This window comes from Mytilus californianus, unplaced genomic scaffold (genome assembly GCF_021869535.1).
Source record: "Mytilus californianus isolate M0D057914Y unplaced genomic scaffold, xbMytCali1.0.p SCAF_6, whole genome shotgun sequence".
NCBI classification, from domain to species: domain Eukaryota; kingdom Metazoa; phylum Mollusca; class Bivalvia; order Mytilida; family Mytilidae; genus Mytilus; species Mytilus californianus.
The window spans coordinates 65955217-65979327 of record NW_026262712.1 but is presented as its reverse complement, the minus strand read 5'-3'; the positions used below and the strand labels follow the sequence as shown (position 1 = coordinate 65979327).

General features: G+C 31.2%; 1 protein-coding gene across 1 annotated transcript in view; it reads left to right on the top strand.

The window, feature by feature from the left end:
* Positions 1-20011, top strand: part of LOC127706494 (uncharacterized protein KIAA2013 homolog) — a 29656-nt gene extending 9645 nt beyond the window's left edge. Inside the window, exons 4-15 of the mRNA XM_052211145.1 lie at positions 6501-6629; positions 7072-7130; positions 7677-7781; positions 9094-9167; positions 10012-10149; positions 10939-11035; positions 11982-12050; positions 13359-13558; positions 13916-14031; positions 14898-15162; positions 16239-16363; positions 17070-20011. Coding sequence (XP_052067105.1) covers positions 6501-6629; positions 7072-7130; positions 7677-7781; positions 9094-9167; positions 10012-10149; positions 10939-11035; positions 11982-12050; positions 13359-13558; positions 13916-14031; positions 14898-15162; positions 16239-16363; positions 17070-17257 — 1565 coding nt within the window. The 3' untranslated portion in view covers positions 17258-20011. The remainder of the gene's footprint in view (positions 1-6500; positions 6630-7071; positions 7131-7676; positions 7782-9093; positions 9168-10011; positions 10150-10938; positions 11036-11981; positions 12051-13358; positions 13559-13915; positions 14032-14897; positions 15163-16238; positions 16364-17069) is intronic.
* The last annotated feature ends 4100 nt before the right edge of the window (positions 20012-24111 follow it).

The following is a 24111-nucleotide window of genomic DNA, read 5'->3' as shown; positions in this document are numbered from 1 at the left end:
CTAGTACCATAAGAAACCCTGACAAGATTTTGTTCCCAAACAACAATTTTTAAAGATATTAAGAATAACAAGTGTACAATGGAACATAAATTACAAAGTTATAAGTGTTGTGAAAAAAGCTTTTTTAAAAAAAAAATCAATAGATAGTTATCTTTCAACTTTTACATGTATTTAAAAAACAGTGAAAATATTATGGATTATATGTACGGCTTCTTGAAGGACAACAAAGTCACCATATTTGGTCTGAATTTGTATGTTTTTTCTCCTCAAAATATTTTTAACATTAATAATGTCGGCTTTTTTCTTAACTAATTTTAAACATTCTTAATTATAATTAAATTTCCCCAACATTTTGCTTACAAACTCTGTAATTTCTAAAGTCAAATTGAAAGTTGTCTTCACAGATTCAATGTGTCTGAAAATGTTATATTGAAAAAACAATACTTTTATATCCTCAAATAAAATGGGCATACCGTGAGTTTAATGGTCATGCAGATATGCAATCCAGGATGTTAACAATCAGAGTTTAGATTACAGTCATATAGTAATAGGCAGAGTTTTTCTTATATAATCAATAACCAGAGTAAAGATAATTGATTAATAGAGGTTTAGTTTAATATAAGTAATAAACAAAGCTAATTAATACACTTGCAATCACATACATGTAGTTAAATTAGTAAATACAGAATATTCATACAAAATTCAGACAGAAATACTGTAATAGGTCAAGTCATTAGGGACGACATCAAAAGTTCAATGTAGGATAAAAAACTTAATTCACATCACATAGTTTTTTCACTGACCCCCCTCCCCCCATCTTAACTTAATTTGGGAAAGATTGATTGACCAATATGGATTTATGTAAAATCGATTTTGGATAAACAAAACTTGCAGCAACTTTAACCCCACCCCCACCCCCAAACTATTTGATTTAAGTTTTTTTTATCCTACATTGGTCTTTTGATGGCGTCCCTTAGAATGTGCTGACTTTGTACATGTTGTAGTGATAGTTATGGCACCCATACAACATATAGGAATCAGTCAAAAGGAGAGAAAAATTCTTGAAATTTGTCACATAGTGACATTTGTGAGTCGGAATAACAAAATATAGACTCATTAATCTCTCCATCTTTTCAAAAATTATGAACCAGATTTTATGCATATCCATTTAGTTTTTGACAGACTCTTTTAAGTCAGAACATGATTTGACCTGTTTGAGTCAATTTGCAGAACAAAATTTCCAATCAAAGCTATGTGTTCTTCCTCTTAGCCCCCTTCTGAATCTGCCACTGTTGAGTTTATTCATTGATTTTTCCATACATTATCATTAATATCAAATGGCAATGCCTTACTTAATAATTTCAATAAATTTAGTTTTTGACTGATGTTTTAAAGTCAGAACATGACTTGACCTGTTTAAGTCAATTTGCAGAACAAAATTTCCAATCAAAGCTAGGTGTACTTCCTTTAAGGCCAGCAATGCCCGGCTTAAATATTTCAATAAATTTATTTTAGTTTTGGACTGAGTCTTTTAAGTCAGAACATGATTTGACCTGTTTAAAACAAAATACATTTAATATTGAATATACCAAATAAACTTTTTTATAGTCCTCATTATTGTGACTTATGGGGACTTTATTCTCTCTGTCTTTTATCTGGCTCACCCATACATTTTTAAATCAATATGACAAAACTATACTTAAAAGTTGTAATAAGTTTAGTTTTGACTGACTCTTTCAGGTCAGAACATGATTTGACCTGTTAAAGTCAGTTTACAGAACAAAATTTCCAATCAAAGCTAGGTGTACTTCCTTTAAGCCCTGCTTCTGAATCTGCCATTTTCGAGTTTATTATTTGATAAGTTTTTAGAAACAATTAAGTCAAATGGTTATTTATTTTAGGGGATCTTACATATATTTCCTGTGTCTTTTATCTGACGTTCCCATACATTCATTAAATAACATATGGCAATGCCCAGCTTATATATTTCAATAAATTTATTTTAGTTTTGGACTGACTCTTTTAAGTCAGAACATGATTTGACCTGTTTAAAACAAAATACATTTAATATTGAATATACCAAATAAACTTTTTTATAATCCTCATTATTGTGACTTATGGCGACCTTATTTCCTCTGTCTTTTATCTGGCTCACCTATATATTTTTAAATCAATATGACAATACTAGACTTAAAAGTTGTAATAAGTTTAGGTTTGTTCGACTCTTTGAAGTCAGAACATGATTTGACCTGTTACAGTCAGTTTACAGAACAAAATTTCCATTCAAAACTGGTCTTTTCCTCTAAGCCCCCCCCCCCTAATCTGAATCTGCTACTGTTGAGTTAATTAATTGATAAGTTTTATTTAGAAACAATTCAGTCAAATGGTTTTTAAAATAATATTTTTTATAACCAAAAGTTCCATATGTTAACTTAACAGAAAAAAAAGTCACGAAAATGCAGAAATAGAATAAAATTTTAAGATAATTTGATGAAATTTGTAAACAAAATACATTTGAATATTAAATATACCAAATAAACTTTTTTATAGTCCTCGTTATTGTGACTTTATTATTGGGTGTCTTTTATCTGATTTTCCCATACATTCTTAAATGCATATGACAATTCCAGACTTAAAAGTTGCAATAATTAGTAAAAGTATAGTTTTTGACTGACTCTTTGAAGTCAGAACATAATGTGACTTGTTCAAGTCAGTTTGCACAGCAGGATTTACCTCAATGAAATATTAAGATATCAAATATATACCAAATAAACTTTTATATAGTTCTAAAAATTGTGACTTAATATTTGTGATCTTTTTTCCTACTTGTATCCATACATTCTAACAATCACATCACAATCATGACAATGCCCGACTGTTACAGTTGCAATCCATTTAGTGTTTGACAGACTCTTATAAGTCAGAACATGATTTGACCTGCTTGAATCAGTTTACAGAACACAATTTCCAATCAAAGCTATGTGTTCTTCCTCAAGTCCCCTTCTGAATCTGCCACTGTTGAGTTTATTAATTGATAAGTTTTAAGAAACAATTAAGTCAAATGGTTATTTATCTTAGAGGATCTTGCATGTATTTCGTGTGTATTTAATCTGACGTTTCCGTACATATCATTAATATCATATGGCAATGCCTGACTTAAAAATTTCAATAAATTTAGTTTTTGACTGATTTTTTAAAGTCAGAACATGATTTGACCTGTTTAAGTCAATTTGTCAGAACATAATTTGACCTGTTCAAGTCAGTTTGCAGAACAAAATTTCCAATTAAAGCTAGGTGTACTTCCTTTAAGCCCTGCTTCTGAATCTGCCATTTTTGAGTTTATTATTTGATAAATTTTTAGAAACAATTAAGTCAAATTGGTTATTCATTTTAGGGGATCTTACATATATTTCCTATGTCTTTTATCTGACGTTCTCATACATTCATTAATATCATATGGAAGTGTCCAACTTTAAAATTTCAATAAACTTAGTTTTGGACTGACTGTTTTAAGTCAGAACATGATTTGACCTGTTTAAAACAAAATACATTTAATATTGAATATACCAAATAAACTTTTTTATAGTCCTCATTATTTTGACTTTAGGGGACCTTATTTCCTCTGTCTTTTATCTGGCTTTCCCATACATTTTTAAATCAATACGACAATACTAGACTTAAAAGTTGTATTAATAAGTTTAGTTTTGACTGACTCTTTGAAAGCAGAACATGATTTGACCTGTTAAAGTCAGTTTACAGAACAAAATTTCCAATCAAAGCTAGGTGTTCTTCCTCTAAGCCCCCCACCCCCTAAAAATGAATCTGCTACTGTTGAGTTAATTGATTGATAAGTTTTTTTAGAATCAATTCAGTCAAATGGTTATTAAAATATTATTTTTTTTGGCAACCACAAGTTCTATGTGTAAACTTAACAGAAAAGAAAAGTCATGAAAATACAGAAATAAAATAAAATTTTAAGATAATTTGATGAAAATCTTTAAAAACAAAATGCATTTGATATTGAATATACCAAATAAACTTTTTTATAGTCCTCATTATTGTGACGTAAGGGGACCTTATTTCATCTGGCTTTTATCTGGCTTTCCCATACATTTTAAAATCAATATGAAAATCCTAGACTTAAAAGTTGAAATTAGTTTAGTTTTGTTTGACTCTTTGAAGTCAGAAAATGATTTGACCTGTTAAAGTCAGTTTACAGAACAAAATTTCCAATCAAAACTAGGTCTTCTTTCTTCTAAGCCCCCCCTTTTTTTCCCCTTTATCTGAATCTGCTACTGTTGAGTTAATTAATCATGTTAATTGATAAGTTTTTTTAGAAACAATTCAGTCAAATGGTCTTTAAAATAATATTTTTTACAACCAAAAGTTCCATGTGTTAACTTGACAGAAAAGAAAAAGTCATGAAAATACAGAAATAGAAAAAAATTTTAAGATAATTTGATGAAATTGTAAACAAAATACATTTGAATATTACATATACCAAACAAACTTTTTTTATAGTCCTCATTATTGTGACTTTATTATTGGGTGTCTTTTATCTGTTTTTCCCATACATTCTTAAATGCATATGACAATGCCAGACTTAGAAGTTGCAATAATTAGTTAAAGTATAGTTTTTGACTGACTCTTTGAAGTCAGAACATAATTTGACCTGTTTAAAACAAAATACATTTAAATATTGAATATACCAAATAAACTTTTTTATATAATCCTCATTATTGTGACTTTAGGGGACCTTATTTCCTCTGTTTTTTATCTGGCTCTCCCATACATTTTTAAATCAATATGACAATACTAGACTTAAAAGTTGTAATAAGTTTAGTTTTGACTGACTCTTTCAGGTCAGAACATGATTTGACCTGTTAAAGTCAGTTTACAGAACAAAATTTCCAATCAAAGCTAGGTGTACTTCCTTTAATCCAAGAAAGTCCTTGCTTTCAGACTGCTTCTGAATCTGCCATTTTCGAGTTTATTATTTGATAAATTTTTAGAAACAATTAAGTCAAATGGTTATTTATTTTAGGGGATCTTAACATATATTTCCTGTGTCTTTTATCTGACGTTCCCATACATTCATTTAATATCATATGGCAATGCCCAGCTTAAGTATTTCAATAAATTTATTTTAGTTTAGGACTGACTCTTTTAAGTCAGAACATGATTTGACCTGTTTAAAACAAAATACATTTAATATTGAATATACCAAATAAACTTGTTTATAGTCCTCATTATTGTGACTTATGGGGACCTAATTTCCTCAGTCTTTTATCTGGCTTACCTATACATTTTTTAATCAATATGACAATACTAGACTTAAAAGTTGTAATACGTTTAGTAAGTCAGAACATAATGTGACTTGTTTGAGTCAGTTTGCACAACAGTATTTACCTCAATGAAATATTAAAATAATAAATGTTTTGCTCTTAATACATTTAGCTTAAAGTGGATGAGAATATATCTTTTATTAGTAAACATAGTCTTATCATGAATAAGTGTCTTGTTTTTCCTTGGAAGATTTGAAGTATTGTCATGGTACTAGTAAATGTATCCAATATTGTATTTTGTAAATCTTTTGATATTCAAAAAATTGTATGATCCATTTTTTCTCACCTGGTTTTTCTTTGTATTTTGAAATAATTGAAAGTGATGAGATAAATATATTATGTTTAGATTCTGGAAAGGAGAATGTATGATGTCAGATGAGCCCCACTTTTTAAAACTCTTTAATTCGAAACTAGTAATCACCATATTTTTATGGAGATTGATAACAAAGTGGTAGTAATGACTGCTTCAAATCAGAACAAAAATGACCTCTCGAAGTCAAAATGCATTAAAAAGGGGCATAAATCTTATTAAAATATGAAGATATTCATGCAGTCACAATATTTTGTGCAAAAGCTGACCTGTGGAAGTCATTTTATGAGACATAAACTGACCTGTACAAGTCATATTCTATTGAGTGCAAGAAGGGAGACAACACTTACTTCAAATTATATCTGACCTATGGAAGTCATTTTATTCTGACTTGTTTATGTCAGAGCTCTGACTGCTAAATATTCCGAAAAAGACCCAACAGATCAGAATATATTGATGGCAAGTGAAATGGCTGAACAATGTTAAATTTTTAAGGCACTTGATTTGTCTGAATATTGTTTGAAAGACTGGACAGGGCTTACTTACATGTATTGTATGATTGGTTTCAATCAAAACAGCTGTTACAGTTTAGTTAATGAAGTCTAAAGCTGTTGCCTTGATGTGGATATCAGGCCTTGCGGTCATAAAAGTTTCAAGCATAATGATCTTACTCAGACTCAAAAATCAACCAATCAAAGTACACGATTTGGTGCTTCAGGCACATATTTTGTACTTAGCTGAGTACTGAGTGAAGTTTTATGAAAAAAGGCCAGCTATCCACTATTTGTGGCCTGGATTAAGAATGATAATGAATCTTTCTGTACAGTCTTAATTTTAATTTCCAGGAAATGGAAAGGTATCGGTATCCTTGGACAGTGAGAAGGGAATGTACATCAGACTAAACAGGGCTTTGTCATTACCTGTCAAATATTATCCTATAGTCACTGCACATTTGGATGACTATATTTCAAAGGGTAAGTGTTTCATGTTTTATATTAAATTTTTTAGACATCAATAATTTTGTTAAACCTTCATGAAATGATATGAAACTTGAGCAAATCAATGCTTCTTTACAATTTAGAAATAGCAACTGATTTTTTTTCTTTTTCAGTTGTTTACTGAATAATGGACTTATATTAAGTTTTGGCTGTCAACATTACACTTTTAAACTGACAGCAGAAAGCACAGGAAAGACACAGAACTTCATGGAACCCTTTACAACTTTTGTAATTTTTTGCTTCGCAAAGTTCTGCCTATTCTAACAGTGTTTTTCATTTTACACCAATTGGATTTACATATTGTTCCCATGTATTTCTTTTCCAGTTTTGATTAATGTGCCATTTCTGTTTTACATGTATTAAGACCACTGTCCTTCATGTCCTTAATGTGTTTTTATTTCTGATATATCAATTACAGATGCAACAGTGTTAAATATTCATCATGGAATAGCAGAAAAGATACAGTGTTTTGAAGTTGTAAGTTTGTATTTACACATTTTGAACACAAATCATTTATATTACATTTGATGTTATACATGTATTTCTAAAATATATATATTTTTTATGAAATTAAATGCCTCAGTGCAAAGTAATTAAAACATTGTTGCATATTCAAGCAAGAAAGAGTTTATAGATAATAACTTTGACAAACCGCATTAAAAGAAAACTTGGTCACTTGAAGTTAAAATGATGGGGTCATTAACATTTATACCAGAAACAACTTTTCTTTTCAATTTTACATCATTGTACAAATAGAAAGAGGACTAAGAAGTATATTTTAAGATGTGAAGTCCAAGATTATTTACTCTTTATATTTGTATTTCAGACAAATGTAATGAAAGTATCCTAATGAAAGTATTTTCCCAGATTACTTTTACTGATATGTTTTTTTCTCTAAACATCAAAGAATGGTAAATCCTCACCATGCTTAAATTTTATTCCTCATCTATAAAAGCTTTGATGGGGAAATCACTGGTTGTACTGTAAGTTTAAGCACGAATGATTTTATTATACTTTTTTCAGGACAAAGGGTGGAGGAGTAACTGCCTTACAGTAGAATCCTTGGTTTATGCCAGTAGGACTAGACCTTCTATATTAGTTCAAGATATCAAAATCAGAAATCCTAGTGTATGTACAAAACATTTGAAGAAATACTTTTCTTGATTATATAAGAGAAATGCCAATGTGAAATATTGTCAATCATATTAATACAAGCAGGGTTTAAGCTAGGATTTTGAGGGCTTTAGTCACTTTTGCGCGAGATGAAAATCAACATTATTTGGGGTAACAGCAAGGGACCAAGGATGTATGTATATTACTAACTATACATCTTTGTCAGACTTTGAAGGACTAATTGCAGGATTTGACTGATCGTTTTAGAAATATTGAAATTATAAAGCGAATTGTCCGGGGGAAAACAATTTTGTTCAAATGACGAAACTATGACAAGCGAACTGCAAATTGTGGTCGTTGGCCTTGAGAAATATTGAAATTAAAATGCAGACTGACTAATTTTACTGGGGAAAATAATTAACTGGATTAGTGACCCATCCAATGGCGATAAGCGGATTAGCTGTAAACACAACTTTATAACACCTGTTGAAAATGTTAATTAGCTGAGGGTCATAAACTTGTCAGAAACATGTAATACAGGTAGAATTCAGGTATTTTCATGCGAAAATATTTTTACACTTTCCAAATTTAAGTGACGAAATTGATTTGAAATACTTTCGTCATTTTGAAAACAGTTTCGTAAATTACGAAAGTGACGAGCACTAGCAAAATCACGGAATACAAGTATATGGATTTAAACATTTGTTGATTTCTGTCATTTTGATAAACAGAAGTAACCTGTATCATAAATCAGGTGGGTTCCATTTATATTTTATAATCAACTTAAACTTCAGGTTTTTATTTCATCTCTCATAATTGAAAGTGACGAGCGCTAGCAAAATCACGGAATACAAGTATATGGATTTAAACATTTGTTGATTTCTGTCATTTTGATAAACAGAAGTAACCTGTATCATAAATCAGGTGGGTTCCATTTATATTTTATAATCAACTTAAACTTCAGGTTTTTATTTCATCTCTCATAATTGAAAGTAGGAGGAATAAGCAATTTTTAAGCGTTAAATTTTTTTTTAAATTTTGAGCTGATGCATGCCACAAATCATTCTTAAATGCTTTCGGAAAAAATAGGTATGAAATTTTAGATATTTCAGACTGTTTTTTAAAACAGCTGACACAGGTTTGTTTATGTTGGGACTTTTGGTATAAATTTGGCAGTTTGGAAAAAAATTACCCCAACTTTCCAGTCCTAAAAATATAAGAGAATTGATTCAAAAAGTTCTAGTTCCTTGATTACCAACAATGGTATCATTCACAGTTGTAGTGAAAGTTGAATATATTATTAACAAGAACTTTACCTTTTCTGTAGAAAAACTCAGTGGTAGTAAATTTAGACCAGATTGGTGAGACACAGTTGAAGGATGCCAAAGTTAGTAAAGCTAGGTAACTATACATGTAATATTATATTATATATGAACAGCTGATCTAAGATACTAGTGGACACATACATCATTGGATCATGTTTTAGAGTTGAGCTAACAACTCTTTAATTGGTGAGCACCATGTTTTTTTTCTTCATGTATATGTATGTGCTGATCAAGAAGAACCAATAATATATTGTCGATTCATTTCATTTATTTTTTGTTTGTACCAATTTTCATGGATTAAGGGAAAATTCTAATGAAGTGGATAATTACAAAATTACAAAAGTTTGCATACAAGCCTATAGAAAAATGTGTACTTTGTTGATCATTTGAGTTCGTGATTCACCTATAACCATTGATTATTATGTTGAGAGGTTGAGAGGTTGTTGCATTTTTACATGTATAGTTTGAAATGTAATATTTTCTTAGTGAAGCAGCTTTCTTATGTCAAGAGCATTGCCCTCTAATTCTATCACACAATTCATTGTTTTTACTGTATTTTTTTGTCTATATTTTTTTCATATCTATCACATTTTCAACTCAGAGTAAACATGAGATCAACTTTGTATTACTATATACTAATAATAATTCAATTAATGAATTAATTGCAGCCATCATAGTGCAACTTGAAATACTGTGGCTTCATATATATTTCATGGGTACCAATTTTTGTGGATTGAGGAAACATTGTAATTTCATTGATATTTGATATTGAGGTTTTGCCAAAATCTGCATACTGCCTATAGAAAACTTGTGTTTTGTTGAACCTTTAAATTAGTGGTTCACCTTTACTCACGATATACATGAAAATTGGTATCCATTGAATAATACTGAATCCAAAGTACAAATATTTGTTTTTGCAGTACTACAGATGCAACAGGAATGTCTGTGGAGTATACATCAACTCAGGGAGTCATCCTGATACCAGATTCAAAGTACAAAGTACACATTGCTATAGCAACAGTTAAAATTGGTCCTTCTGTAGCCATCAAAGCTGGAAAGTAAGAAAATTACGAAAAATAACATAACAACATTAGTTTTTAATAAGCTGAAGTTTAACTGATCCTTGAGTTTACTGACTGGATGGTTATAGGACGGTCTATATATTTTTGTAATCTAATGGGAATATTTTAATTGCAAGAGGAAAGGAGGGATTTTTAAATTGTCATAGCAGTTGATTGAGTGAATTATTCTGAGTTAGTATATTGAGGACAAGACAAACCATATGATGTAGTTTGGATAGACCACTCTTTTTTGTATAGGTAATTGTCAATTTTGACCATATTGATGCTAAGACAATCAGAGACATTAGTGAAAGATGATATTTTGGTAGACACTTTTTTATTGAGACAAGAAAACACGAAAAGCAGAATACCAGGTTCAAATTTTTGTGAAAATTTACTCCTCATAGCTGAACTCTCTTATACTCATGCACCCATTTTTCTGAAAAGCATGACATGAAAAATTCTTGAAATAATGTTGTGTTTCTATTATTTTTTTTTTAAATATCATACCTGCATAATACTAGAAGAATCCAGTACTGAAACATTAAATCTCTTACGTTAATAATGTACACAATTCAATGAAAATTTGCACGTAGAAAAGAAAAAAAGACTGCAGATTTGTTAAAAAGGAATAAAAAACAAAAATCAAAAACATAAAAGAAACAGTAACATAAAACTAAAAAAAAAAAAAAGTCATTTGAAAATTTAGGATAGATATTTTCCTGTTAATTTTAATAGCTTTATCATCAATATTTTAATTACAATATTTTAATTGCAATATTTAAGGTCTGTTAGATTCCATGTAGTAACAGCAGTTAATTATTCACAACCTGTCGATTTAAAGTCAAAGGCACCAGAACACCTACAGAGGAGTGTGGATCAGGTACACATTTATTTTATATACAGCCAAACCTGCCATAAAGGTCACCTCTATTAAGCAAAAACCTGTCTTGTCAGACCACCACCTTCCTGTCCCACTGTTATTTTACCTATGCATTTTTGAACCTCAATTTAAAGGTTACTTTTCAAAAGGTCAGTTCTCCCTGATCCGAGGGTGACCTTTATATACATCCTTCAAAATTTACAAATAGGTCAGACACTTAGGGTTTTCTATTTCCTTTATTTTCTATATTATGAGAAGTTATATTTTATTCCATTATGATTTGTGAAATATAAAACAGTGGATAAAAAAAGTTCATGACATCTAAAATAAATTCTGGTGGAATTTTTCAAAAGTGTCCAAAGGAAAAAAAAAGTTGTCTTCCTTTGACCAGTTGTCATTTTTTTCAAACGTTTAAACATATGTTAGGTTATTTTGAATCAATGAATACAAGTCAGTAGACCATTTTTTTGGAAAAGGAAGACATTTTAAAAGTAAATAATAGATTGTATATGCCCTAATTTTTTCATTGAATAATGTTATCAACTGATATTTTTTAATGTTTATATGCCAGCAAGTGAATATCAGATTCATTATACATGTACTTATTTTCTAAGTTAGAACTTAGTAAATGAAATAAGACTTTATAAATTTCATTCATCGAAAGCCTTTTTCCCGATTTACCATCATCAAGGACACTCAAACCCTAACATTTGAAAGCCAAGGATGTATAAATATGCTGAAAAGTTTTAGAGCTATTTAACTGAAAGGGACCTACAAAGAATAGCCAAATTCATATATGGTCAACTTTGCCAAAGAAAGTTTAACTTTAGTTTCTCGTATGCTTATATTCAAATTGCTCTATAGCTAATAAAACATCATTATTATGTTTCAATGCGTACAGCATCATATTTATTTACTTCAACTTCTAGCTTTTGAAAATTTTTAGCTCTTGGAGTCAGTTTTGAAGATAGATTATGCATCACTTAGAGAAGAGCATATTAAAGTTTGGAGAGATGTAAGTTGCAATTTTAGACAATAAGAAGTCATAAGGTTTTTGAATCTTTTCAAAATGAGGAATTATTTTGTTGTTGATCTGCATGAATGAAAACTGATGCAGAACTCAATGTTCTGAATAAAAAGAGAAGTGGGAGTAAAAGTCAATGAGATAGCAACCCTATGACACAAAAACAAGGTCAATATGAAGTTTTCAACAATAAACAAGACTAGTGTTAACACACTATAGATAGGACAGGAAAATAAACCCTAGAATAGAGATAACCACTGAATACCTGTATACTGTCTATCTATATATTGTTCAATCTTTACCATGTTTACTGGCTGACTCTAGCACAATTTTTTTCTTGCCTTGAAAGTTGAAAAAAAAGAACTAGGTATGCCATTTCCAGTGGCAGCATCAACAATTTTTTCAAGTTTGTGATAAGGTCAGTCTAAGGGAAACCACCAATGATAGTTGTTTTTCAGTTGTATCAACATTGGCACTTCCCATTTCCATGGAGATTATTTCCCTCAGTTATGGTCTATTTTCTTTGAAACTTTTGCATAGTTTACATGTTAAAGTTAGTGATTAGGTCAGTTTGGGGGAGCATCTAATGATAAGTCAATGATATATGGAATGCAGTTGTATTAGCATTGGCATATCTTATTCCACAAATTATTTGGGCACTGTACCTTCAGTCATGGTTCATTTAATACTTTGCATAAAGTACATTTCAAAGTATTATAATTTTAATTTGAACATTTGCATTTTACTATCAAAATTACATATACAGACGAGACATACCTCTGTGTCAACAGTTTATCATAGCTTTTAAGTGAACATGATTCTTTATTGTTGTGTTGCATTTTTTCACAAGAAGATAACACAATATAAAAGAAATTTAGAATATACACAATCTATGCAATTTTAAATCTGGTTTACATAATTAGTAAGCAATTAAAGAATATGTAAAGCAGATATATTTTAAAACCTATTATCATGGTTATGGAGTTATGAAATATTATAAAAATGAATCTGCGACAAACTCATTTTTTATAGAGAATAAACTATTTTCACCAAAAAATAGGAAGAAGAATTCATAAAATTTAGTTATATATGATTGAATAAATTACTATGTTCTAGTGTTGCAGCATTTTCAACTGATTTCCCTTGCTAATGATCACTCATGATGTAAAATGTGTGATTGCATAATCAAATCCTATCTCCTAGGATTTCATTGTGTTTTATTTGTCTGTCGTTTGTGAATCACATAATCTTGTGTTGGAAGTCATATTTCTGCATGTACAAATTATGCTTTTATTCAAGATATGGAAAAGTGGATTTGGTATCAGTAATTCCAAGGCAACTGGTTCCTTGAATGGAGATAAAATCAACACTACAATATACTATGTCCTCAGTAACATTCAGGCTCCGTTACATGAGCTGAGTACGACCATTGAGGAAAAGTCAAAGATCCAGAAAACTTTACATTATCCAGATAGATGTTATGGAGGTCACACATTATTGTAAGTTTCGAACACTTTACATTTTAAAGATGAAGCATTTTGCAAGATCTAGTGTATTATAAAAGTTTCATTTTTCAGATATGTGTGATGTAATCAACTTCTTATTGTAAGTTCTAGTGTGTTGATTGTAGTTTTTCTTTCATTAGTTTTATTATATGGAACAGTAATTTTAATGTTTTAAAAGTAACAAATAAGTATTTTCTATTTTAGTACTTTTTTTATGGACATGTATAACACAGAAGTTTAAAATTGAAAAAAATATTTTTTTCATTTTTTCAAAAAAATATTTTATTGAAATTTTTTTTTATCAAATGTTTGGCTCCAATTTTTTTGGAATAAAAAAAATCTTTACATTAGGTTTTATTCTGAAACATTATGGTCAGAGATAAAAGATGAGGAAGACATTGCTGATGTGACCTCTACATGGATGATCACATTAGAGAAGAAAGGATGTAATATTATTGTCAGAGCAGGTACATTTAAAACATTACATCATGTTTGGTAGAGGCTGTTGATAAAATACTATTGAAACATTGAATAATATGCAACATCACAACAACCTTAACACCTTTGTTAGACGTCTAGGGAGTTACTGAATTGTCTTTTCATTGAGGTAAGACCAACAGAACACAGCAAGCTAAAGACTGTCATTGCCAAATATGATTTTACTTCTGAGCATACCTCTATCATTTTATCACAGTCTTCAAACTTTTACTTTTGATGTTATTTTCATTCAAAACTTGCTGGTCATAACAGATTCTTATTTGCCATGACTGTATGACTGCAGCCATTTTTGAAGATTGCAGGAAATTAATAAAAGCAAATGCAACATAACATATTTTTCATTTTGGCAACAACTACACATTATGACGATTCAGAAGCTGCAAAACAGTTTTAAATTTCTTCAGTTTATTTAAGTAAATATAGCATAGAATAGCATACATTTTGGTTTTTTTTGTGTTTTGCACAAAAAAAAAGTACATTGCTGAAATAAATTTCTGTCAATGTTTTTTTAATCTATTTGTTATTTATGTTTTATTATTATATAAAGACAGCATCAGTGAATGTCAAGCAGGCAACAACATAAAATAAAAACAATAAAATAATACTTGTAAAATATGAAAAAACATGAGTAAAAGGATATGTAGGGTATATACCAATGACACAAAACCAAAAGATGTAACTTATTCCAAATTTTTATATTTCAATGAAACATGTCGCTGAAGCTATCCATTTGAAATTTTATATTTCAATGAAACATGTCCCTGAAGCTATCCATTTGAAATTTTATATTTCAATGAAACATGTCGCTGAAGCTATTCATTTAAAATTTTATAAGGTGCTGAAGGAGTATTACAAGCCATACTACTTAGTCTTGGTGGATTAAGATTTGACGACAACCATTTGGAGATGTCCATGGAACCAAAGGATCTCCATAGAGACTTATTATTCCATAGACTTAACTATGGCAACAATACACATGTGAACATATCTGTGATAGTAGGCAATGACAATAAGGCTGTCATACGTGTATCTTTAGATAGAAATGATCGCCCATATTATGCCTGTGATGCTGGATGTATAGATGCACCCATTGCTTTAAGGTATAATATGATATATGAAATTGAATAGATTTTGTTTTAAAAAATGCCCATGTTTTTGCCAATTTGTGAGTGTATCAATATTTATTTTGTCTTCATTATTGGTCTTATAAATCATGAAAAAAATGAAGTGTACATGGCAGATCATTGCTAGTATCAAGGGAATTTCAAAAGAAATAATGATGTGATCATTTTGCATGTAGAAATTTGTTTTTAATAGTATTTGCACAGCTGCTCAAAAGTCCAGAAAAAATTTGAAAAGGTTCTTTTATTCTACCAGCATGACCAGTGGATACTTACAAAAAAAGATTTAAAAAAAAAAGATTAAACATGAGTTTGCTCAATATTATGAATTTATGAAACGAGGATCGTACATATTTTTAGTTGAAACTCTTAATTTTGTGTAATTTTATTTGCAAAATTAATTGCATTGGCCTTGTATATATATTCTTTATTTTTGTATAAAGTACACACTTATTGCTGAATTGAAATGAAACTTCTTGTATCAGTATTAATTTCTCCCAAGAAAATAAATATTCCATACTAAGTTGTTCATTCCCAATAAAAATCGGTCATTAGGAGCTAAAATTTAATGCAATTCAAATCTTACAAGAGTATTTAAATTTTAAGGATAAAGATTTGTATGATCTTAAATTCTTGGGAAAAGAAAAACAAAGACAGAAGTAAATACACATATATAAAAAGGCTAAACATGATAAATGATATTGTTTAACAATGGTTGAACAGTATATGACTACAATGCAGAAATGGAAAAGAAGGATATAGAATATTGATTCATGACACACAAATATCTCATGCACTTGACAAAACCCAAAGAAAAGGAATAGGGCTTTAAGTGTTCTCCTCTATCTCAAAGTCACAGTAAGGACTTCAACACCTAGCCAAAACTTGTACCTCACTGTAAGTTAACGATAATCCCAATCAATGATTGTAGAAGAAATCATTGCTAGATGTTGATAACCTGACTTATTGGTATTAAATAACGTAAAAGGGGTTAAATCAGTAATATGTCCAGATACATAAAAAAATACATCAGAAATGTCATCTATCTTTTTCAGTAAAGAGGTAGTTCAGTTTCCTGTGAAGAGGACTGAACCATTAACTTCCATCCTGTATATAACAGCTGATAAACAACACATGGAGGAACTCAAACACACAATACATGTCAAGGAGATTAAAGAAGGTAATGATTTATATTACATGGTTAAAAGGAGTTGTTGGGTATTCATCAATGAGACAAGGATACAAAACAGCAAATGTCAACATACAGCCTCTATCAACAGTCAAGTGTCTTTGCAATATGTCAAGCTCTTAATTGCCCTGAATCTAAAGAAGTTGTGAACAATTCAATATGTTAGTTTGACTTCTAAATTCATCAAAACATAAGTAATATAAATAAAAGGAGATGTAGGATATATGTCAATGAGACAGCAACCCAACAGCAACAAAACACAACAGTCATCTCAAAAAATCAATAAATAAGTGTCTAAACGATATGTTAAGCTCTTTATCACCCTGAGTTTGGAAAAGATGTGATATAAACAGACTGAACAATATGCATTTGTATTATATTAAAACATAAAGATGAACATGATGTAATAAATCTTTATTTAGAGTATCTATGTACTTTAAATTCAGAAACTAATGTGATGTTTTTTATGCTGTATGGCTCAGATTACATATTTAAAATCAGTATTATTATTCTTATCAAGTATATTTCATCCAAAGATATATTTTACCTGTAAATATAGGAAACAGTAGTTTGTCCATGTTCAAATTTCATAAATGGATTAAGAAGAAAAAGTACAAATTAAAACTGAGGATTCGCCTGAATAGGTTCTTGACATAAATTTACCACCTAAGATTCATTTTTTATGTTTTTTTTTCAGCTCCAGCACATGAACACCATGTCATTGCGTTACACAAACATGGCCACCATTTTGGAGGACTTCCAACAATATTTTGGGCTTCTTTAGCATTCCTTATAATTATATTCCATTTGTTTTTATTTAAACTGATATATAATGAGTACTGCCAGGGACAAGATAGGTACGGTCGGACTAGATATAGTGTGTGATTGAGTGTTTCCATGGTGACCATGTTTTTGTTGGTAATCTTCCAATGGCAGCTAACTATAGAGACAAGTGATACAATATCTAGAAACATGATATCAGCCCAGAAAGGCAACCAGATAAAAGTTTGGATCTTTCAAGTGCCTGCGTTGAGTAACTGTGTTGACAAGAAATTATTTCTTCTGTGGGATAGTATTTTATTGAGAAATTCAAAGTTCTCAAAGGTGCTGGATTGTTTAATAACCTTTCTGTCCAGTGGACAATTATCACTTATTGCTGCAGACATATTTAACTTAGCAATCAGTATTAAAGTCACTAAAAATTACCAAAATTTAATTAGTCAAATTTAAAAAAAAAATCATTGCTGGTCCAACAAGCATTTTACGGGTTTTGACTGACAGACAGATGTCCTTCATAAGCCTAGAAAATTTAAATTCTTCAATTTTGAAAAAATTCACTGTGACAGGTATTGGAATAGGTCTCACGGAATTATTGTGTTGCATGATCTACAAAATGTACAAGCGTGATCTAATGGTGGTCTGACTTTTCAAGCAGGGTGCAAGTAGAATATTTATCATGAAAAATCCAAGTATTTGATTGAAAGCAATAATTTTATCTTCTTGTTTTAATTACTTTAATATCAGTATGTGATTTTGAAATTCTGAATAGAAGCAGAAAATGAAGCCTTTGTGTTGTCATTCGTTGATTCTATTCCGTGTAAAAGAACTCTCTGTATATGTGGAAAAGATAACAGGCCACAGCAACACTTAATCTGTTTCTTTGATTAGAGGATGTTATACATCACACCTATAAAATTAATTGAATCAGCAATTAACTAAATGCAAATTGAATTCGGAGATAAATTTTTTTTTCAATTTTCAGTGACTATGTGATTATAAATAAAACCTGGGCCTACGGTCATACTCTTTACTCAGTGATCTAACTACAAATTTGTGCTCTAAACACCAAATCCAGTATTTGATTGGTTGAATTCTGAGTACGATAATCATACTCCAAATGTTTCTGACCGGAAGGCCTGGAAATCAAAGGTTGTGAATATCAGCTTTTGATTATGAAGTCTTAATTTCTTTGTTGCTTTCTTTTCTTTCATACATATAGGTTTCATCATCATTATAAAGCACACAGACAGCACACTTTTTTTTCAAAGCAATTTCTAAGCTTTTTTAAAGCCATGTAAAGTTAATATTCTTCTTCTCACTCAAATAATGTTTTTCTAGCTCAGATGTCTGGGTATATTTTATGTTAGCATTTATTTAACAACAATTTGGAGATGGAGTTTGTTATAAAACATATCAACCCTTTTCTCTCTTTCGCTACTGGTATCTCTTGAGCTGCAGTAGTCTTGAGTCAGTGGAACCTTTTATGGTTATAAGATGCATTCTGCAGCAGAGACAAATGTTATCACCTAAATAGAAAATCAGAAGTCCACTTTTTTATCATTAAATAGAAATCCCAAGAATTCTTATTTGCCATTGCCTGTATTTACATGTAAATGTATTCAAACTGTATTCTTCAGGTTTGAAAATAAATAATTACTATTCAGGAGAGTAATAAAACCAATTTATGTATTTTCACATGTTTCTTGAAATTATGCAATAACAAATGTAATTACAATTGTATATTTTTGTGGGATATCTTGTTTGTTAAGTATGTGATTGAAGTGGATATTTTTTGTTTATTTATTTATCATGTTTATATATGCCAGTTGGTAAATGTAGCTTATGTGTGTAGATTCTAATTAGCAGGAATTTAACAAGAACTTGGAGTATTTTATTTTAAGTTCAAAATGAAAAAGCTTGTAATGTGTAAGGATGTAATTGTTATGCATAAATGCAAGTAGTTTGTGAAGTGTGAGGAGTTCCAATCCATGTCTAGATATTATTATGGCAATAGTTGTTTGCACATCAAGCAGTCCTTTTCAACCCTCTGTAACTTTTTTTCTAACATTTTTTATGCAGCTATCAGAGAAATTCCTAAAGCACACTGAATGATTTGTTTTGTTGATTTATTTTAAGTTTTCTGTAGTATGTTTGACCTTGATTAAAACTAAGATTTTTACAGATTGCAGTAATTTTTCTTCGGGACATGAAGTAATGCACCTGCTGTTTTTATTTTTGATCAGAAATATTTTGCATCTTTCCCATACCAAAACATAGATTCATATTATTTGGCAACACATTTCTTCCTTTGAAGACACATATGTTTAGACATCAATTTTGCTTTTTATTCAACACTCATGACAGTATTAATCAACTGTAAAAGTTAGTATCAATTCCTAATACATATTTATAGTTATACAATGATCTCTTAAAGTTTAATATCTGATGCAATTTATAAACATCAACATCATATTTTATAAGTCAATAAGGTCATAGAGTTTTAAGAAATGAAGTTAAGACTTTTAGGGAGATCTCTGTCATATTTTAGTTCATTGATAGCTTGTCTCATTGGTAATCCTCCCCTATCTTCTCATTTTCTCTTTCAATACAAGTGTAAGGAAATGTTACATTTTTATTATTAGGTTGAAGGACCTGCATATATTTTGCACATGTACTGAGGTGCAAAAAATAAGTGTGAAATTATTTTTATTTCATAGTGCTATATCATATCAAATTAAATGAGCTGTATAAGCCTGTTGAATGAAGGATCTTCTGATTCTATCATTGATATGTAATGATTATTATTGTTCATGGGATTTGATATATTTGTTATAAAGGATTAAAAATGTCCATCATCTATTGATACTTTATTTTTTTAAACAGTCCAATTTCTAGGGCTATTTCAGCCATCCTTGCGCTACTCATGTGTGGTTATTGTTTTTACTATACCTTATAGGACTCAATTTTTCTGTTAATAAAGGAAAACTAACCCCACCACATTCTTTATGTGTCTGTCCCAAGTCAGGAGCTTGTAGTTCAATTGTTGTTGGTTCATGTCTGTCGTATTTGTTTTTTGTAAATTGTTTTGTTATGATTTAGGCTGTTAGTTTTCTCAATTGAATTGTTTCATATTTTTCATGTCAGGGCCTTTTATAGCGGACTATACAGTATGGGTTTTTTTGTCATTGTTGGAGGCTGTACGGTTGTCTATAACTGCTTACATACCTCTTCATTTGAACTTCGGTGGATAGCTGTCTCATTGGCATTCGTATCACAAATTAATTTTTACTGTAGACAATAATGAATCATTTATAAATTAGTTGTATGACCTGTTATGATCTGTCCAGGTCAACATACAGTATTGAACATTAGACAGATGTCCATCCAATAAATAAGAATAAAAATGTGACATGAGACAATGCAACCAATGATGAGGTTCTTAACTTATGACAGACACATAAAAATGTAGCTGGGTTTTTAGGCAGTTAAGCTGCCTTATGCGAGCACCCTAGATTTGTGTTCTACCCAATAAATGCTGAAATACGTGCCATTGTTATTATCTAGCTGGCTATTATGTTATTTATAACTAATTGGACATTTTTTTAATACTTTTATTTCTGGAATACCAAAAATATGACCAGAAAAACCTTAAATGATCGTCGAACTACCCAAAACTTTTGAAGTTGCACATAGGAAGTAGTGCTCAATAGAAATCCGTACGTAGTTTATTATCCCCTGTGCTTTTGGCTACGATGTCAAAGAACAATTGTATGAAATATTTCATCGCGGAAAATCTGTAATTACAAGTCGTTTATTTTTCCCAAATGGCAAAATGCGCAGGAATATTGTTCATGTACAACAAATCTCTATGATAGAGGAAATAAAGTTATATAAGTGGGTGGTAATTTCTAACTTATCTTGCCAAATAAGGTTGTTGTTATTTTATGAATGAAACGAGGTCATGAAAACAGATGTGGAAATCGACGTTGATGGGATGTTTTAAGTAATGTGGACAACTCGTCCCCGAGACAAGTCGGACCGAATCCACTCAAACCGTCTAAGAAGACAACTTTGACCGTTTGTCAGATTTACTTAGGGTTTCATAAAATATTAGACTAACATGTCTAGCGGAGCCATCTATCTTTTGTTTGTGCATTGGGGTCTATTTAGGGGTATTTGGAGGGGCCTGAAGAAGGGAGGGGTTTACTATAGAACCCTATGGGATTTTATTTTTTTAAATTTTCAAATGACTATTTCTCGAAAACAGTAGGTGATAGACACATGCAGTCTTCAGTAATGAGAACAGGACAATACAAAAAATCAACCAAAATATAGGGTGAGTCCCTGGGGGTCATCCCAACCCCCTTTAATTTGAAAATGTACTTTTATCTTGTAAACCGTCGCGATCCCCACCCCTAAACAATATATATACTTGAATGGGACAATTTAAGAAATCAAATGAAAATAATTTGGGGGAGTCCCCAGTGTCGTCCCACCCCCTCCTGTTTGAGAACTTGGAAATGGTCAAGATCCCCACCCCTAAACCATATATATTCATGTATGGGACAATAAAAAAAATCAAATGAAATATAGGGGGAGTCCATGGGGTCACCCCACCCCCTCCTGTTTGAGAACTTGGAAATTGTCGAGATCCCCACCCCTAAGACATATGTATTCATGTATGGGACAATATAACAAATCAAATGAAATATAGGGGGAGTCCCTGGAGTCACACCACCCCCTCCTGTTTGAGAACTTGGAAATGGTCAAGATCCCCACCCCTAAACCATATATATTCATGTATGGGACAATAAAACAAATCAAAAATGAAATATAGAGTGAGTCCCTGGGGTCACCCCACCCCCTCCTGTTTGAGAACTTGTAAACGGTCGAGATCCCCACCCCTAAACCATATATATTCATGTATGGGACAATATAACAAATCAAATGAAATATATGGGGAGTCCCTGGGGTCACCCCAACCCCTCCTGTTTGAGAACTTGGAAATGGTTGAGATCCCCACCCCTAAACCATATACATTCATGAATGGGACAATAAAACAAATCAAATGAAATATAGGGGGAGTCCCTAGGGACACCCCCGCCCCTCCTGTTTGAGAACTTGTAAACAGTCAAGATCCCCACCCCTAAACCATATATATTCATGTATGGGACAATATTACAAATCAAATGAAATGTATGGGGAGTTCCTCGGGTCACCCCACCCCCTCCTGTTTTAGAACTTGGAAATGGTCGAGATCCCCACCCCTAAACCATATATATTCATGTATGGGACAATAAAACAAATCAAATGAAATATAGGGGGAGTCCATGGGACCACCCCACCCCCTCTTGTTTGAGAACTTGTAAACAGTCAAGATCCCCACCCCTAAACAATATATATTCATGTATGGGACAATATAACAAATCAAATGAAATATTTGGGGAGTCCCTGGGGTCACCCCACCCCCTCCTGTTTGAGAACTTGGAAATTGTCGAGATCCACACCCCTAAACCATATGTATTCATGTATGGGACAATATAACAAATCAAATGAAATATAGGGGGAGTCCCTGGGGTCACCCCACCCCCTCCTGTTTGAGAACTTGGAAATGGTCGAGATCCCCACCCCTAAACCATATGTATTCATGTATTGGACAATATAACAAATCAAATGAAATATAGGGGGAGTCCCTGGGGTCACCCCACCCCCTCCTGTTTGAGAACTTGTAAACGGTCGAGATACCCACACCTAAACCATATTTATTCCTGTTCATCATTTCAAAAAGATTTGAATGACATACAGGGTCAATCTCCTTGGTGTCACATATGCATATCACTTTACTAGACCAAACCAATATGAACTGGACTTTGCCCAATGTCAGGAGACCATGGGAATGACGAATTATGGGGGCTTTGTTTGGGAGACTTCGTAACGGCATCCTGTTACAATTATTTCTTGTTTATTATAAAAAATTTTTGATCCAAAAAATGAGTCTAGATTATTGAATTTACTTAATTGTTTATTAAATTATTTCTGGGCCTATAATAATTTTCATTTATGTCTCATTTTAAAGAAAACATATAAATCTTTCAAGCAGTGTAAAGCCCGAGAATGTTTGACCAACTGTTTTATAATCACCTGTCATTTTATTCCAAACTTGGTATGGAGTAACATCATGCACTTGGGGGTGAAGATGGGGGTCATTTACATTGACATATGAGTTGCTTTTGAAAACCTTGATGAAATATTAATTAATTTGCCTTAATAATCAATTCATTTAATGAACATAAATGTACAATATACGAATGTTTAATGTTTGTTCTTTCAAATCTTAAAAGAAAATTGAAGCAACATTGCCACAGTTTTCATAATTACGTTTGCCTTGGTTTTTGGTTAACTGCCTACAGCGCTTACAGTGCTTTGATTGAGCTTTTGTCTCTCCTGTGCTAATGTTGCAGAATATTAGACATAGGAATGGTAATCATGTGGTATTGATGGCAACTGTGTAAATTATTAGTATAAAGCTATATATTTCAAAAGGTAGAAGACCTACATGTAGATCACATTTTGTATACATATGCTCTTATATTTGGAATTTTCTGTCTGTTGTCCTTGCCCTCATTTTCATTGTTTAGCCACTGCTTAAATATTGATATTTTTTTTTATCACATTATTTTTCTCACTCATTATGAGTAATAGGACAACTTTATTTGGTAAATAGAATCATGGGAAGGTTAACATGTCCATCAGGCTGGTTTCCCTGACCTTGATCTCAATTCATTGTGTGGTAATGTCTGTTTCTCAGATACAGTCCACTGTACTTGGTGTATGGTATGATTGTAAGGTGAACATGTCCATCTTGCAGTGTTCATCAGACCTTGACCTAATTTTCATGTATCATTGATAATGTTAAGTTTTGTGATACGTGTAGTAGGAGCTACCTCTTATAGATTCGA